General features: G+C 48.9%; 1 protein-coding gene across 3 annotated transcripts in view; it reads right to left on the reverse strand.

Moving 5' to 3' along the window:
- The window catches only part of MAP4K5 (mitogen-activated protein kinase kinase kinase kinase 5), a 95,493-nt gene extending 79,239 nt beyond the window's left edge, over positions 1-16,254 (reverse strand). For all 3 annotated transcript variants that reach the window (XM_033160813.1, XM_033160731.1, XM_033160893.1), the window contains exon 1: positions 16,009-16,254. In XM_033160813.1, coding sequence (XP_033016704.1) covers positions 16,009-16,116 — 108 coding nt within the window. In that variant the 5' untranslated portion in view covers positions 16,117-16,254. The remainder of the gene's footprint in view (positions 1-16,008) is intronic.
- Between the last annotated feature and the right edge of the window lie 896 nt (positions 16,255-17,150).

The raw sequence follows: 17,150 nt of genomic DNA on the forward strand, positions 1-17,150 counted from the left end.
CCTCCTTGGTCTTTGCCATGGTGAGCATTGCACTGTTAATTGCGCATAAGGCTAACTAGGTTCCCCCTTTACCAGGGTTGTTTACAAGCATCTTACCCTGGTTAGCCCTAACCTTGGTTAAAGTGACACATGAGTTCTTGCTAGAGTGGGGATTTGAAGAATGGACTTCTTGATTCCTAGTTCAGCCTCCCAACCAATACTGTGTGTGCACCAGCTTTCTATCTGCTTCTGCACACAATTCATTCTGCCTCTGCCTGATGTGCGCAGGCAGGGGCCACTGAACAGCAAAGCATTCAGGTCTGGCCACACTTGGGTGGGGCATGTCCTGCTCAACCCCAGCAACACCCTGCTGCACAAGTCATTTTGCAGGGCTCACTTTCTGGTTTAACTCTGCAGCCATGAGGGCTAGAAGCTTAATTCCTACACAAAGTCTAGTACATCAAGAGCAACCTCCTCTAGTGACGCTGCCATGGGAATATCACCTGGAGCAGAGAGCACAGACAGTGCCTGCTAGCCAGTTCTGAGATCAAAGTTAGAAATATCTGCCAGCCCACAAAATACTACATGCTGGCAGATGGGGGGGGGCAACCTGATTATTCTTAGCTGCAAAAAGGGTTGTGCAATGCATCACATATTCACACCCACTCTCGGCATTTGATTATTACACGGTTGAGTAACTGAGGCTTGGAGAAGTCTGCAGACACCTAGCGAGGCCTCTGCCTGTACGGGGATGGCAACCCAGAGTCAAACCAAGCTCTCAGCCCCCTGGCTCTGCTCCAGGGAAGACTACGCAGATAGCCAGTGTGAGACCACAGCGGACATGGATTTCCTAGTCCAACAGTGACCGACAGCATGTGTTACCTCTGCAACTAGAAGGGCTAAAAACCTGATTTAAAACCTAACCCAACCAAACCAAAGATCACCACAGCCAACCACAAATGAACAATCACACCCCACGTCAACCCCGACCTCTCTCACCGCCAAAGGAGCACAAGCAAACAACAGAGAACCTACACAAACAACGCTGACACCAAACCCTACTCATAGCAAGTAAAAAGGAAACATCGTCACCCCACCCCACCTATCTCCCCGTCCCACCCACCACTCTCCCCCTTTTCTTCCTAATGTCTCAACAACAAAAACTAATTTGTAAAAATGTTATATGGAAAAATACAAGAGAGACATTGCACTACCTTTGTAAATCAAGAAAATCATTCATATATATATATATATATATATATATATATATATATATTATATATATATATATATATATATATATATACACACACACACACACACACACACACACACACACCTAATCCAATCCAACCCAACACCAAACCATCAACTGAATTCCTTAGGAAGCAGTGCTCAGTACCAGATTCAGAGGATCGTGATGGCAAGCAGCACCCCACACATTATGTTCAGTTATATTAGGTCCAGAAAAGGTGCTTGTCCGGCTCTCTGTTCAAAAGCAACAGGTATTTAGGGCTCAGAGTGGTCATCAAAATTAGCCAGAACTCAAACCAGAAGCCTCTTGGCCCAATGCTGAGTTACTCAACGGATAGTATATAAGCCTACTGGCTACCTCCATTATGATACACAGCCTCTAGATACCAGTTACTGGGGAACACAAGTGAACACAAACTGGGTACCAGCTGCTGGAATCCACAGGGGATGGTCCTGTTGCGCTCAGGTCCTGCTTGCACTCTTCCCACAGGGAATCTGGTTGGCTACCATGCAAACAGGATGCTGGACAAAAAGGGCAACTGGTCTGATGCAGCTGCAGGATTCTTCTTATGTGCTCAGCTGTACACAGCCCAGTAGTGAAAGCGACTGACAAGAAGGCATGGATTTCCTTCCTCCTGGAGTCTGGAGTTCAAACAGCAACCTCCTGACTCTCAGTTGTGTGGACAAGCTCAAGCCTGATGCCCCTTACCTAAACTCTACCCAGTAACCCAACAGAGAGCTAGTGCAATGATAAAAGAAAGGCATTAAGATGAGCGTGTGACATGGTTTTCCAGAGTAAAGTCTGTAATCACGGACGACAGGTTGGCTGCGCAGCCAGGGGGGGAGACTAAGCAGCTAAGACAGCTCCCGTCATGTTAGATGTTTGGTGGGAAGTGCTTCTCACTTCTCTGAACAGCTATGATCTTCTTGGGGGGTGGGGGGAATGGTTTTACTTTCAGGGCCAGCAAATCTGGACTGTTTCCCTGCTCCTAGTAAGAATCCCTCCTGCCTTTTGTAGTAAAAATGCGCCCAGAAACAAGCTATGCAGGGACCAAATCGGATCTATAAACCGCAGCTTCCCACCCTTTATTTTGCTCGCCAACCCCATTCCTCCTCCCCCCGCCACAGGCTATCAGTTGCCCTACCTCTTTCCCTGACTGGTTTTCCATAACTATTTCCATCAGGGTTCAGGCCCTGTCTTGGCATGGAAGCTGACGTAGTCATCCTGCTTGATATCCTTTGTCAGGAGAACATCAGGGGGAGAGTGTCCCTGTTAATTCTCCTTGATCTCTCTGCAGCTTTTGATACCATCGGCCACAGCATTCTCCCGGAGTGACAGCTCAAATTAGGGGTGGGCAGCGTTGCTTTGTGGTGGTTTCAGTCCTACTTGGATGGCTATCTAGTAGTGCAGAGGGAGGGTGTTCAGGAACACTGAGCTTTCGGTGTTGGATGCTGCAGAATTCGATTTTATCCCTCGTGCTGTTCAGTTGAGTGCATTGTCAGGGCAAAGACTCTAGCTCCTAGCCCAGTGTAGGGCTGGGGATGCCCCTGAGTCTGAAACCTCAGAGAACCACTGCCACTGACTAGATGGGAGAATCGTCTGACTCAGTAGAAGGCAGCTTCCAGTGTTCCTATATGCTGATGATATGCAGCCCTATTTCTCCTTTACACCTGCAGGTGTGGCAGTGGATGCTGTAGAACAGGGGTGTCCAACACCAGAGAGACTGCAATCTACTCCCACTAAAAAAACACAATACCCATTGTATTGACCAGAGTTGCTGAGCTTTTTTAGGGAGCCAGAGTTGTTGAGCATTTGGGGGGGGGGGTCGGGGTCCTGTGATCGACCAGGATCGACCAAAGACACCCCACGATCGACCAGTAGATCGCGATCGACCTGTTGGACGTCCCTGCTGTAGAACAATGGCTGGTCTTGGTAAAAGACTGGACGAGACCCAATAAATGGAAGCTTAATCCAGGTAAGATCAAGGCACTGTTAGTGGGTGGTTCCCTGGACTGGATAGGCAGGGTTCAGACTGTTCTGAGTGGCACTACCTTCCCTCTGAAGGAGCAGGTGAGTAGCATGGGATTACTTCCGGATCCATCACTGTCACATGAGGCTCAGGTGGCACAGAGGGTTTTCGATCAGCTTCGGCTGGTGGCCCAGCTATGCCCCTAGCTGGACAGGGACAGCCTAACTTAGGTTATCTATGCTCTGGTCCCCTCTAGGTTATACATTGCATCTGAAGACTCTTCAGAAACTGCAGCTGGTGCAGAATTCAGTGGCCAGATTGCTGGCTAAGGCAAGTAGACCTGAGCTAATAGCACCAATCTTGGCACAACTGGATGTGCTACCAATTAGTTTCTAGGCACAATTCAAAGTGCTGGTTTGGAGGCTCAGGGCCGCCAACATCTCAAGAAGAAGGAGAAGGATAAGAGGAGGAGGAGGAGGAGTTTGGATTTGATATCCCGCTTTATCACTACCCGAAGGAGTTTCAAAGCGGCTAACATTCTCCTCTTCCCTTCCTCCCCCACAACAAACACTCTGTGAGGTGAGTGGGGCTGAGAGACTTCAAAGAAGTATGACTAGGCCAAGGTCACCCAGCAGCTGCATGTGGAGGAGCGGGGAAGCGAACCCGGTTCACCAGATTATGAGTCTACCGCTCTTAACCACTACACCACACTACACCACACTGGCACTGTGGTCATCAACTGAGGCCCTTTTTCTGTGTGCCCTCCCCAAGGGAGATGTGGAAGGTGGTGGCACAGGAACGTGCCTTTTCCGTGGTAGGTTCCTCAGGGAAGCATGCTTGGAGCCATTACTGTTTATTTTTAGGTGCCAGGCAAAAACAACTTTGCTTAACTAGTTATATTTGTGCTCGCCCTTTTAAGTGAGATGGGAAAGTTTAGCTCCCTTTATGTTTTCAGATGAGCCTTGTGCTGCTGTTTTCATATTTGGTGTTACTATGTTTCATTATTTCTATTTTTATCAATTCAGATACTTTGAGACACTATGGTATGCAACTCAACAAATGCATATAATAAATAACAGAACTGGGGCTGTCCCAGGCACCTCCTCTGGGAATAGCGGCAGGGACACAATAATATAATTGAGCCTCTGAAGGCCAGTCTTGGCTTAAACCAAAAGACCTTTGCTCCGTTCCAAATCAAGGTTCTATGGGCTTAAAAGATGAAGGGAGGATTTTAGAATCAAGTCGAGATTACTGTCTCCCTGCAAACTGAATGTAAAAAGGTAAAGGGACCCCTGACCATTAGGTCCAGTTGCGGACGACTCTGGGGTTGCGGCGCTCATCTCGCTTTACGGGCCGAGGGAGCCGGCGTACAGTCCGGGTCATGTGGCCAGTATGACTAAACCGCTTCTGGCGAACCAGAGCAGCGCACGGAAATGCCGTTTACCTTCCCGCTGGAGCAGTACCTATTTATCTACTTGTACTTTGAGGTGCTTTCAAACTGCTAGGTTGGCAGGAGCAGGGACTGGGCAACGAGATGCAGGGTCAAATCCAAAAAAGCTTTCAGAACACATTCTCTGCAACAAAGAGGCTCCTTTCACACTTTGAGAGTGTGATGGCTCAGCACCAAGACACCTGCACTGAAAATACATTCCTCAATAATTTCCGATGCCTCAGCCTGATTTGATTCCCAGAAAAAACAGGAAAGGATTAACATATGGAGAAACCTATGTTTGGGAGGGGAGGCATGGCACTCAGACCCATCCATAAGCCACACCACCTCCTCAGCCTACATTGGAATACAGCAGCAGGGACAATGAATTAACAAATACTTTGCATTTCGCAGGTGATTTTCAAATACTGGGACGCAGGAATCTGTCCCTAGAGTCAGACCACCTAGCTCAAAACAGACCACAGACTAGCAACATCTCTCCAGTTTTTCAGGTATGGAACCCTGCCAGCCAGCGTTTGAAACTAGCAAGGTGCCATTTTGCATTTGGGAGCACCTCAAAAAGTCTGGGTGCCATTTTTTCTTTTCTTTTGGCTGACACTCAAGGATTACTGAAATGTATCTGCTTTGAAGCTTCGAAGTATATGTTAAGGATAGCCAATATCTTAAGGAGTTTAATGATAAGGAGTAGAATGTTTTGAAAACCGAAGTTTGGTACCAATATTTTAATTGTACACACCAAATTAAACATGTATTAACAATTTCTGCTAAAAAATATGGTATTAACAATTTGTCACTTATGTGAATTGCGTATTAGTTCATGCTTATAAAAATAATTTTAAAAAGTGTTGCCGCCCCCGCCCCCAATGGCGACTAGACATTCTGTTTTGGCGCCCACAACCCAGGTCCCAAAAGCCATTTGGCTCCTTGCTTTTCTATCCCAGTTTCTAACACTGATCCCAGCCCTACCTGGAGATGCTACCAGGGTTGAATCTGAGACTTTGTGCATGCAAAGCAGATGCTATGCTACTGAGCTACAGCCCTTCCCCAAGGGCCAAAAAGCCTCACAACAGTGCTGCAAAGCAGATCGCTGGTATTGTTATATCCATACTGCAGATGTGGGGAAACGAATGGTGGGCCTGAATGAGGAGTTGGCTTTGTGGCCACCTAGCCTGTCTGCACATCTGACAGGGTGACATGAACCAAACGCTTCTCAGCTTTTAGCCATTATGTCAGGTTACATCAATTGCAGTCTGCTCTAATGAAGACATGGGACGCAGGTGGCACTGTGGTCTAATCCACTGAGCCTTGGGCTTGCTGATCAAAAGGTTGGCGGTTCAAATCCCCGCGACGGGGTGAGCTCCCGTTGCTCGGTCCCAGCTCCTGCCAACCTAGCAGTTCGAAAGCACGCCCAAAAGTGCAAGTAGATTAATAGGTACCACTCCGGCAGGAAGGTAAATGGCATTTCCATGCGCTGCTCTGGTTTCAGTGTTCTGTTGCGCCAGAAGCGGCTTAGTCATGCTGGCCACATGACCCGGAAAAAACTGTCTGCGGACAAACACTGGCTCCCTCGGCCTGTAAAGCGAGATGAGTGCCGCAACCCCAGTCATTCACAATTGGACTTAACTGTCAGGGGTCCCTTTACCTTTACCTTTTAATGAAAACACTGGCATCCAGCTCTTCTGAAAACTTTCTGAGGACCACGTTTACAATACCAATAAGAATACCATGAAAAGCACCCATCGCAATGCCTCTCTTGGATCTTATTCTGCCCATCCTATCCCTACAACATTTCTGCATACCAGAAATGTCATCTGACCAGCATGCTATGCTTTCCTGTGGGAAAATCACATTACTTTATTTATTTAATTATACATACATACATACATACATGCCCCGCCCAACTGGCTGGGTTTCCTCAGCCACTCTGGGCGGCTTCCAACAGAACATTAAAATGCAATAATCTATTAAACATTAAAAGCCTCCCTAAACAGGGCAGCCTTCAAATGTCTTCTAAAAGTCTGGTAGCTGTTGTTCTCTTTGACATCTGGTGGGAGGGCGTTCCACAGGTGGGCGCCACTACCAAGAAGGCCCTCTGCCAGGTTCCCTGTAACTTGGGTTCTCCCAGTGAGGGAACCGCCAGAAGGCCCTCGGAGCTGGACCTCAGTGTCCGGGCAGAACGATGGGGGTACAGACGCCCCTTCAGGTATACTGGACCGAGGCCATTTTAGGGCTTTAAAGGTCAGCACCAACACTTTGAATTGTGCTCGGAAACGTACTGGGAGCCAATGTAGGTCTTTGAAGACCGGTGTTATGTGCTGCCTGAGACCCTGGAGAGAGACTGCAAGCCTCGACGGACAGCACAAGGTAAGGAAGCACTGTGCATTTTTCCCAGGAGCAGCAAGCAGCCTTTGCATTAACAGCAGTGTCCCACTGGGTACCAATTCCAGAACCAGGGCAGCCCATATGAACAATCCTGAGCAAGGATGGAAATGGAATTAAGAGCAACCAAAACAAGCACCTCTGGAATTGGGCGTATCTTAACTCCAGTCATGCTGCAAGCTGCCTGTGCACCTTAATCTGCTTCCTGTGAGCTATTCTTACCCTAGGGATCAACTTGTGTCCTTTTAATCTGACCCTATAAATGCCACATGAGACAAATATACAGTCACCTGCTTTGAGAGGGACAGGAATACAGAAGGCAGCAGTTTTTCGTCAAGAGGTCTGCAGCTTTTTAATACTTTGTAATGCTTCATCCAATGTATTAAAACACAATGTTTCTTCATACAGATAATAAGTGCACAAAAAAAAAAAAATCAAATCAAGTTCAGGCTGACTTAGGCCAAAGTGATGCAGGGGCCTCTTTTTGACAAAGTGAAAATGTACCGGTAACCACTCTTAAAAAAAGGATCCCTTTATTAAAATGAGCACATATGAAGTAGCCAGTTAATTAAGGGCAGCAGTGCTTACTACAAAAATCCTAATTCCATGCCAAGGAAAAGCCAATTCCTTTTATCGGAATTATTTATTTAACCAATTGTTATCCCGCTTTTTAAGAGGAGAATCTCACATAACAACAATAGAAAAAGCACAACGGAAAACACCAAAAGACTTTAAAATCAGCCAGGACATAAAAACGGACACACACACCTGTCCCCCCCACAAAACAAAACCATAACCTGTCTGCATAACTTGACCTACATCTTTTGGCCTCTGGGGCTGTGCCAAACAACAAAGTCTCCTGCCTTTGGGGCAGTAACAACTACATCACTGGCTCCTCCCAGCCTGCTCTCTCTGTCTCCAATGTTATCTTCCGCTGCTCATCTTAAATGGCCTCGGACCAGTAGACCTGAAGGAGCGTCTCCACCCCCATTATTCAGCCCGGACACTGAGGTCCAGCTCCGAGCACCTTCTGGCAATTCCCTCCCTGCGAGATGTGAGGTTATAGGGAACCAGGCAGAGGGCCTTGTTGGTGGTGGCACCCGCCCTGTGGAACGCCCTCCCATCAGATGTCAAGGAAATAAACAACTACCTGATTTTTAGAAGACATCTGAAGCCAGCCTTGTTTAGGGAAATTGTTAATGGTTGATGTTTTGTTGTGTTTTTATATTTTGCTGGAAGCCACCCAGAGCAGCTGGGGGAACCTAGTCAGATGGGCAAATATCAATATCATCACAATCATCTGAATGGCGGGGGAAGGGGACACATAGCAATGGCAACCTCACCATTATGGTAAAGGTAAAGGGACCCCTGACCATTAGGTCCAGTCGCAGACGACTCTGGGGTTGCGGCGCTCATCTTGATTTATTGGCCGAGGGAGCCAGCATGTAGCTTCCGGGTTATGTGGGCAGCATGACTAAGGCGCTTCTGGCAAAACCAGAGCAGCATACGGAAACACCATTTACCTTCCCGCTGGAGTGGTACCTATTTATCTACTTGCACTTTGACTTACTTTTGATCTGCTATGTTGGCAGGAGCAGGGACCGAGCAACGAGAGCTCACATCACGGGAATTCGAACCGCCGACCTTCTGATCGGCAAGTCCTAGGCTCTGTGGTTTAGACTACAGTGCCATCCACATTTAATTAGCCAAAGAAATCTTGATTCCTACCCACCTTCTTTTAGGACTCACACAATTAAATACGTGTGTGGGGGGGGAGGGGGCAGGAAGACAGAAGCCCCCTTGTGGCCTAATATCACTTAGACTTATTTGCAAGGCCGACTTGAAGATATGTGGTTGTTGTTTAATTCGTTTATTTAGCTAATCGAAACTGAAATCTAGCATTGCCAATTGGGCCCAAGGCCTGTTCTGTTGCCTTCTAAGGCTACAAGAGATGCTCTCCCCCATCTCTGCTGCTGGCACACATGGGAATTTATTTGTGTGTTTCATTGCTTCAGTGTCCTGATATTTTAAAGGTGGTTTTCCTTGAGTCAAAAGACAGATTATAAACTTTAGTTAGCAATTTATTTGTTTTTTTAAATGAAAACTGCATTTCTGAGAATTCTGGAATTCTGTAATAAGCACTGAATTCACAGAGCCCAAATGACTGTTTACAGAACAGCGTAACAGTTTGAAGCATATAGAAGCAGAATTACAGTGGTGCCCCGCTAGATGAAAATAATTCGTCCCGCGAAAATTTTCGTCTAGCGGGGTTTTCGTCTTGCGGAGCGGCAATGGGAGCCGCGCTCCGCAAAACGAAAAAAAAAAAAGACGAATTTTTTTCGTCTTGCGAGGCAGCCCCATAGACTTTTTCGTCTAGCGGGGCAGCCTCCCGCTAGACGAATGCTTTCGTCTAGCGAGTTTTTCGTCTAGCGAAGCATTCGTCTAGCGGGGTACCACTGTAATCAGCGTTTAAAGCTGCACTTCGCTTAACTGACTTGTAGGGCAAGTTTATTAAAAGTTTGTGGAGCAAACCTTTGTTGCAGCAGTCACTGTGACACAGACCAGTATGTACCAGATCACTTCCAAGATACTTGGAGCCAGAGGTGAAAATTCACAACCATGCCTCCTCCTCCATTCGGTGGGAAATTCACCCCTGCATAAGCCTGGTGAGCAGCCTTCTGCTCCTTCCCCTGGGTCTTGTGCAGGAGAACTTCCCAGGGGATTGTGACTCATGGGACGAATCCATCTTACATCCTGCCCTGCTGCCACTGCTCTTCAGTGCATTTAAATGTCTCCGCTTCACTTTGCCTAACAGCCTCTGACTATCACATTTAACTTGGGACGATACCTAGTCATATAAAATCAAGTCAAAAGTCCAAATGAGTATACTCATGAAGAAGTGAAGGGCACAAGGAAAAGACAAAACTGAGGTCAATCACGCTGCAGTGATGGAAGGGGACCTGTGGCAATTGAGTAGATTTCAGGGATGTCATAATTTTCTTAGACAAGCATGGATGATCTCAGCCTCCAACAACCCTGACCCCTCCCATTGCAGAACCAGTTTCTTCTTTTCCTACCCCCAACCTGCCCAGTCCACCAGGCTAACTCCAACCAATTGCCTCTTTCCTCGGAGCTAAATCAGGCAGCAAACCTTTCTTTTTTTAAAGAAAAACTATGGGGAATTCTCCTCTCTTCACTAGTCAGAAAAAAGCACCCCAGCTTTTGAACAGCAGCCTCATTTATCAGCACTGAGTCAAGAATCCTCACCTGCGCCAGAGCCAGGGTTTCAAAATTAATGCTGAACAAGTACAGTGGTATCTTGGTTTACGAACTTAATCCGTTCCGGAAGCGCTCTTAAACCAAAGCATACTTTCCCATAGCAGTGGAGGACTCAATTTACAAATGGAAAACACTCAACAGGAAGCGAAACATGTTCTTATTCCAAGGCAAAGTTCACAAACCAAAACACCTACTTCCGAGTTTGCAGCATTCTTAATCCAAGTTGTTCATCAACTGAAGTGTTTTTGATTGTTGGAAACGCTTCAAACCAACTTCTGCACTTCTTGGAGCCCGGCACGTTTCCTCTGCGCGTACCTTACTGAAGCGCCTTTCCTTGCTGCCGTCTCCTGTGCTATCAGCAGAGTTATCTTCTTATCTTCTCTCACGCAGCGGGGTTGTGTATGCCAGCATATTACAGACAACAGAGTCCGGCTTCTTTCTAATCTAGAAGCTTTATTTTACAAGGCATAAATCATTACATTCCGGGAGAGTCGCAAGCCATGTTGGTGGCTTCTCCCTTCTCTCCGTTCTCCGGACAACAGAAAAAGAAAGTATCACATTACACAGTACAACAGTACACAGAGCATCCGGTGACGCTCTTCCTCCTGTGGGTGGGACAATCTGGTTGAGCTTGTTAACTCTAAAAGCTCCAAACCTCTACACCCCCTCTTGTCCCGCACACAGGGGCGTTGTAAGCTTGCAGCTTACCTCACACAAACCCTCACAGAACTCCCCATGACGTTGGAAGCTCAGGGGCTTCGTGAACCCAACCCTCTGGTTCACCTGACCAGGACAGTACTTCAGCTTCTCCAAGCCGGTCTGAACGCACACGTCTCGAAAGAGAACGTCTAGGTGTTTGGGTCTGGCCTTGACTTGTCCAGACTCTGCCACCAACAAACAGAGTTGGTTGTCCTCCCAAACCATCATGGGCAGGCAACTCTGAACGCAGATCTCTTGGACCAAACACCTATAGAACTCCAGTTCCCTGCAAAGCACTGACAACGCACTGTACCTGGCTTCTGCACGAGAACGAGCAATGAGGCTCTGGCACCGGGACTTCAGCCCGCCTAGAGCTCCTCCACACTGTACAACCATTTCAGACACAGATTTCCTGTCCTCGGAATTTGCCCAACCGCCGTCGCACCAGCGCGTGAGCTGGGGCTCACCGGTAGCTGACAACTCCGGGCAAAACTCCTTAGTCTCCTGCAAACTCTGGAGCACTCTCACCATGCCATTCCAGGCATGCACGCTGGGATTTGCAGCCACCTTGCTGAACAGATCCACAGCAACTGCTATGTCAGTTTTGCTCAACTAGGAAGGAAACAACAGCCTCCCAGGAGCTGACCTAAACACCTCGGGGCTCTCGAACTCAGAGCGTTCCCCGGTCTGACTGTCCTCACCTAGACACGTCTCCATGGGTGTTCTGACATTAGCACATTCAGACACTCTGAACTTCTTCAACGACTGCACTACCTTGCCAGTCTGATTGAGCAAGACACTACCGTCTTCGGCTCTGTCTACCTGCACACCTAGGTAAACAGCAACAGGGCTTAGGTTCCTGAGCTTCGAAAGACTGACCAAGCTCCTCTGCGAACCGTTGCACCTGTCCCCTGGTCTCCACCAGGTAAAGCATGTCCGCACCGGACTGCAGAACTAGCTCCTGCTCTGGACTTACTCCTGCCAGAAACAGGCAGCTATCAGCACAACTCTGGCTGACACCTAGCTTACTCAAAGCTTCTTGCACGCCTGAGGACCAATCTCTGGCTGACTCCTTCAAGCCAGTGATTGCCTCGTGCAAACTCCACACCTGATTTGGCCCGTTGTCCTCGAACCCTGGCGGAGGTACCTCGTACCTCTCCTCATCCAGGTCGGAATCCAAACAGGCACCCAAACCAAAGTGGCTTGCCTCAAAGCTGCTTTGAGTCGCGACCGCTAACAGCATGCGCGTGGTTTCGCTTCTGAGAGAGGGCGCGTCCAGTACCTCGGAACAATGGACCCCCTCCTCCTGAGTGAAACCTCTGGCTACTGACCTAGCCTCGCACTGCAACTCGCCAGTTGCTGCCGTCTTGAGTCTGCACACCCAACGACCTTCTGACAGCGTCGTGGTTGTGCACACACCCAAAGACCTCATTGAGCTTACCTGCTCTACCATGGCATCATGCCATTTCTGGGCCTCACCTTGAGATACCCATTGAACCTTCACAAGGCTCTCCGGTTCACACTGAACCAAACAAGCACTCACGCTAGTGGCCGTGAACCTCTCGGGCAGAATCCCTTCAGTGGATCGTGCAGACTGCTGTGATACCACTTCAGATTCTCCCTCTGTTCCAGTTGCACTGGATTCCACCTGCACGTCCTTGACGTCAGGCATCTCACCTACAGACTTGCTGCGCCTGTGCATCCTAACTGAACCACCCAAGGATGACGTTGGCGCGCCTTTGGGCTCCTGCTTCACTGCCAAAGAACCCTGCTCTTGCACCAGGACGAGACCTGCACCAGGCTCTCCTGGAGAAGAGTTGCCACACAAAGAGTCGCCAAGCGTGGCCTGCCTCCTAGTCCTTGACATAGGAGATGCGGGTGCACTCCCAGGCTGCTGCCTTGGAGTTGCCCCTAGCTGCGCTGCACCCTGGTGATGGCCGGGAACTCGGCCCGAGCCACCAGCAGGTGCTAAAGCCACAGCAATACCCCCTCTTGGGGCTGATCCACCTGGACCACTGCCACCCAGTTCCACCCAGAACCCTTGTGGAAGCTCTGCATCCAAGAGCATGTCTTCAGTGGCAGCATGCAGCATCCTTTGCTGCCTCTCTGCAAGACCACATACCTGTGAAGAAAGCAGGTTAGTCACACTGTGCTTACTCCCCCTCTCACTGAGGACCTGGGAACAGCCTACTCCAGTAGAAACCCGCTGTTCCACCTCTCCAACCAGTGGTGCTGCCTCAGTTGGCTCCTTGAGCAACGCAGACCATGTGTGGTGGGAGAAAGCATCAACCAAACACTCAGAACAACACGCTCCCCCCAGGTTAGCTTCTGGCATCCCTTCAGAAACTGCCACATGAACCAGGGAAAAGGGACGCGTGGTTTCCCTTTCAGACGCGGGGTAGCAGGATGTCGACTCCTCGACCTTGCAAACCCTGCAATCAAGAAAGCTGTTACATGCCCTTAACTTGCACCCTTCAGAGAACTCAGGCTGCTTCAGCACACTGTCCCAGTGGCGACTTGCCAGCCTTTGGTACCACTGACACAAACATAAGTGGTGCACAGGCACACTGGTGCACTGAGCAAACATTCCATCAGTGCTACCACATTCCGCTGTTCTTGCTTGAGGCCCCTCGACAGCAAACAGCCCGTCCTGGCTGCCTTTCACGCGTAGCAGCATCTTCTGGCCCCTGCAAGCAGAACAGGTGTTAATCACAAAGCAAACAGCAAAAACATTGGACAGAAGGTTTGACATAAACAAACAATACAGAGTTATGTCAACAGCCACAGAAAACGCCAGTTCTGTCCCTTGGATCTGTCCCTTGACTGTTAGCAAAAAGTCAAGCCTTTTCTTGCCTCCAACAGTCAGTTCTCCAAACTGCTCTATAGGAGACTCGCAGTTCCTCACAAGTCCATCAGGAGGAACGATGACGATGCAAAGAGACGCTGCACAGGCACTCATCACTCGCAGCCCACCAGGGTTGGCCTCTCTCAGCGTTGCCTCGGTGACTGCATCACAACAGTAGGGCTTATCTCGGCTCCGTCCTTCTCACTCAGCTGGGCATGTGACCTGATGGCTGTGAGAAACGGCCTTGCCCTTATCTTCAGCCATGCACGTCAACAAAAGACCAGGTGCAGGCGACGTGACAAAACACAGATCCACAGTCAAGGCCTTTACGCTGGCTTCAGACTTGGAAACAGCCCCTCCCTTTCTGGGAGCAAAGCCCACGGCGATCTGGCCCCCCTCCTGCTTTCCATGGCACTGTTGCTGCACAACAGCCATAAGCCGAGCTGGGGGCGAGCTTTCCAAAACCACTGCAGCCAGTCCCTCAGCCCCGTGAAACTGGGCTAGGGTCTTCTTCCAGGCTTCACAAGCACTGGCCAGACCTTCCTCCTCACAGGCGTTGGCCAAAACATCAACGCTCTCAGGGAACAGCCCTCTGCATTGAAGCTGTGAGGCTGGAGGTGCTTGCAAACAAAAGCTTCCCTCCTCCTTGCTGGGAATGCTATGGCTCCCTCCATCTTGCCCAGGGGTAGCGTACTTACGAATCTGTAGCTTCTTACCCGGCTCCACAGATGGGGGTTTCACCAGAGAGGGTACACTGCTTGGGCACACCTCAATCTGGGCTTCCCTGCTGCCTTCCAACCTCTGGCAGCAGGTTTTAGGCTTCTGAGCCATTCAGCAGACTGCTGAATGCTCCTGCTGGCAAAGCAAACTTCCCTGGATGCTCCATCACAGTCCAAACCAGGGAGGCACTTCTCAGCTTGGCACACACGTTCTGGATCCTTGGAACTGCTCCAGAATCAGTCCAGAATCGGGAAAAGCTTGGATCCATAACCTGAAGTGTTTTTGATTGTTGGAAACGCTTCAAACCAACTTCTGCACTTCTTGGAGCCCGGCACGTTTCCTCTGCGCGTACCTTACTGAAGCGCCTTTCCTTGCTGCCGTCTCCTGTGCTATCAGCAGAGTTATCTTCTTATCTTCTCTCACGCAGCGGGGTTGTGTATGCCAGCATATTACAGACAACAGAGTCCGGCTTCTTTCTAATCTAGAAGCTTTATTTTACAAGGCATAAATCATTACATTCCGGGAGAGTCGCAAGCCATGTTGGTGGCTTCTCCCTTCTCTCCGTTCTCCGGACAACAGAAAAAGAAAGTATCACATTACACAGTACAACAGTACACAGAGCATCCGGTGACGCTCTTCCTCCTGTGGGTGGGACAATCTGGTTGAGCTTGTTAACTCTAAAAGCTCCAAACCTCTACATCAACTAAGCTGTTCTTAAACCAAGGTACCATTGTAATGTTGAACCCTTGAAGTAAAGAATACAGGCCTCTCTCTCTGCTCTTCTTCCCTCCATTTCAAACTGTTTTACAGTGTTGGGGTGGAGAGAACAATGAGCAAAAGCCCCATTAAGAAATGCCAACCGATCCCGTGGCAAAACCTGGGGAGCAGCGGGTGGAATTCAGCCTTGTGCTGTGCACCAATGCTCTGTCTGCATGGGCATATCAGCTTGCCAGATGAAGCGATGAGCCCCTGCCCTGAACCTGCTGTTCTGGGGGTTCCCACACCCCACCCTGAGCCAATTTCAGGGGGCAAAAGGGGCAGGTGAATGGGAGGAGGGGGAGGCAACTCTTGTGCAAGCCGTAGTCATCACGTAGGGCTTCCGCTGATGGGGTTCGCTAGGTGAAGCCCATTCAACACACAAAAAAGGGTTGGTTCGTATAATTCAAAAAGGCTGCTTGGATCTGCTTGTCCGTATTGCAACAATTCTGTAGGCTGGTGCATTGCCTTGCAAGAAAATACGACTTCCAACGCAAAAGTGGGGCCAAGGGACCAGCTACCATGCCCACGGCTCTCCCCACAGAAGCGGTTGTGTTGATTTTGCCCTTCCTTAACGGGAAAGCGGCCCAAGCTGCCACATGAGGCAGGGAGAGAGAAATCCCAATTTGCAACGGAAATGACCGCCACGGAAAAGGCCTTGGCATTTGGACTCTCACCTTGTAGACATCTCCGTAAGTGCCGCTCCCCACGCGCTGGACCAGCTCGTAGTCTTGCTGTGGATTCCGCCGCATAATATCCCCACTCGAGCGGGCCAGAGGATCCATTGTCCGTTAATGCAGCCTCCACTTCCTCCCCCCTGCCCCCCCTCCACGAGGGGGAACAGGAATGATGTGCAGCTGCCTCTGCCTTCCCTGCTTCTGGCTTTTGCGATAGCGAAGAAACAACGCGAGCACAAGGTCCTAGCGAGGTGATCCCCCGGCGGTAGGCATGGCTTCCGTCCACTCTTCTTCAGAGCTAGAAGATTGGGGGGGGGGGAGGAACAATGAATGAATTTATTTTTACGGTCTCAGACCAACTTACTAAATCAATAATACAAAAATAATACATTAAAATTTGCACAACAGCAGCATTTAAAATATATAGATTAGAATTGGGGCATTAAAATATGGCCTAAAAATTGCCATTTAAGGACCTATTCATAGCGATAACACCGCTTGTTCTCTATGAGAGTTTGTGGCTCAGGCAGAAAATCCAAATGGAATCCCTGCTAGCTAACACAGGTCAGCCTTGCTGTGCAGACTTCAATGGGCCTGCGCGAGAGAAAAATCTGGAAAACTGTGGCCCATGGGTCGGATCTCTCCGTCAATTATTATAAATCAAATAAATAATAATAGGAACAATGATAATATCAAAAGATCCGAGGGTGCTGTACTACATTACGAACACATTTTACAGAGCATCAATAATAAAAACATAACACAGTGGAACCTCGGTTTTCAAACATAATCTGTTCCGGAAGTCCGTTCAACTCCCAAAACATTCGAAAATAGAGGATCAAGGGGCTGGCTGCAAAGTCAACGGGGGGAAATGAAAAATACGCCTTGGAAGCCGTTCGACTTCCAAGGTGCTTTCAAAAATGGAAGCATTCACTCTCGGGTTTTCAGCGTTCGGCAGCCGAGACATTCAAAAACCGAGTTTTGACTGTAAAAAGCATAATAACAGACAGCATAGTAATAAAATAATCATAATGATAGCTTTAACATGGCAAAGATTATTTAACAGCTAAAGGCCTGGGTAAAGAGGTATGTTTCTGCCTGGTGCCTAAGGACATGTAATAACGGCGCCAGGCGAGCCTCCC

The sequence above is a fragment of the Lacerta agilis genome, chromosome 1 (assembly GCF_009819535.1).
Source record: "Lacerta agilis isolate rLacAgi1 chromosome 1, rLacAgi1.pri, whole genome shotgun sequence".
NCBI classification, from domain to species: Eukaryota; Metazoa; Chordata; class Lepidosauria; order Squamata; family Lacertidae; genus Lacerta; species Lacerta agilis.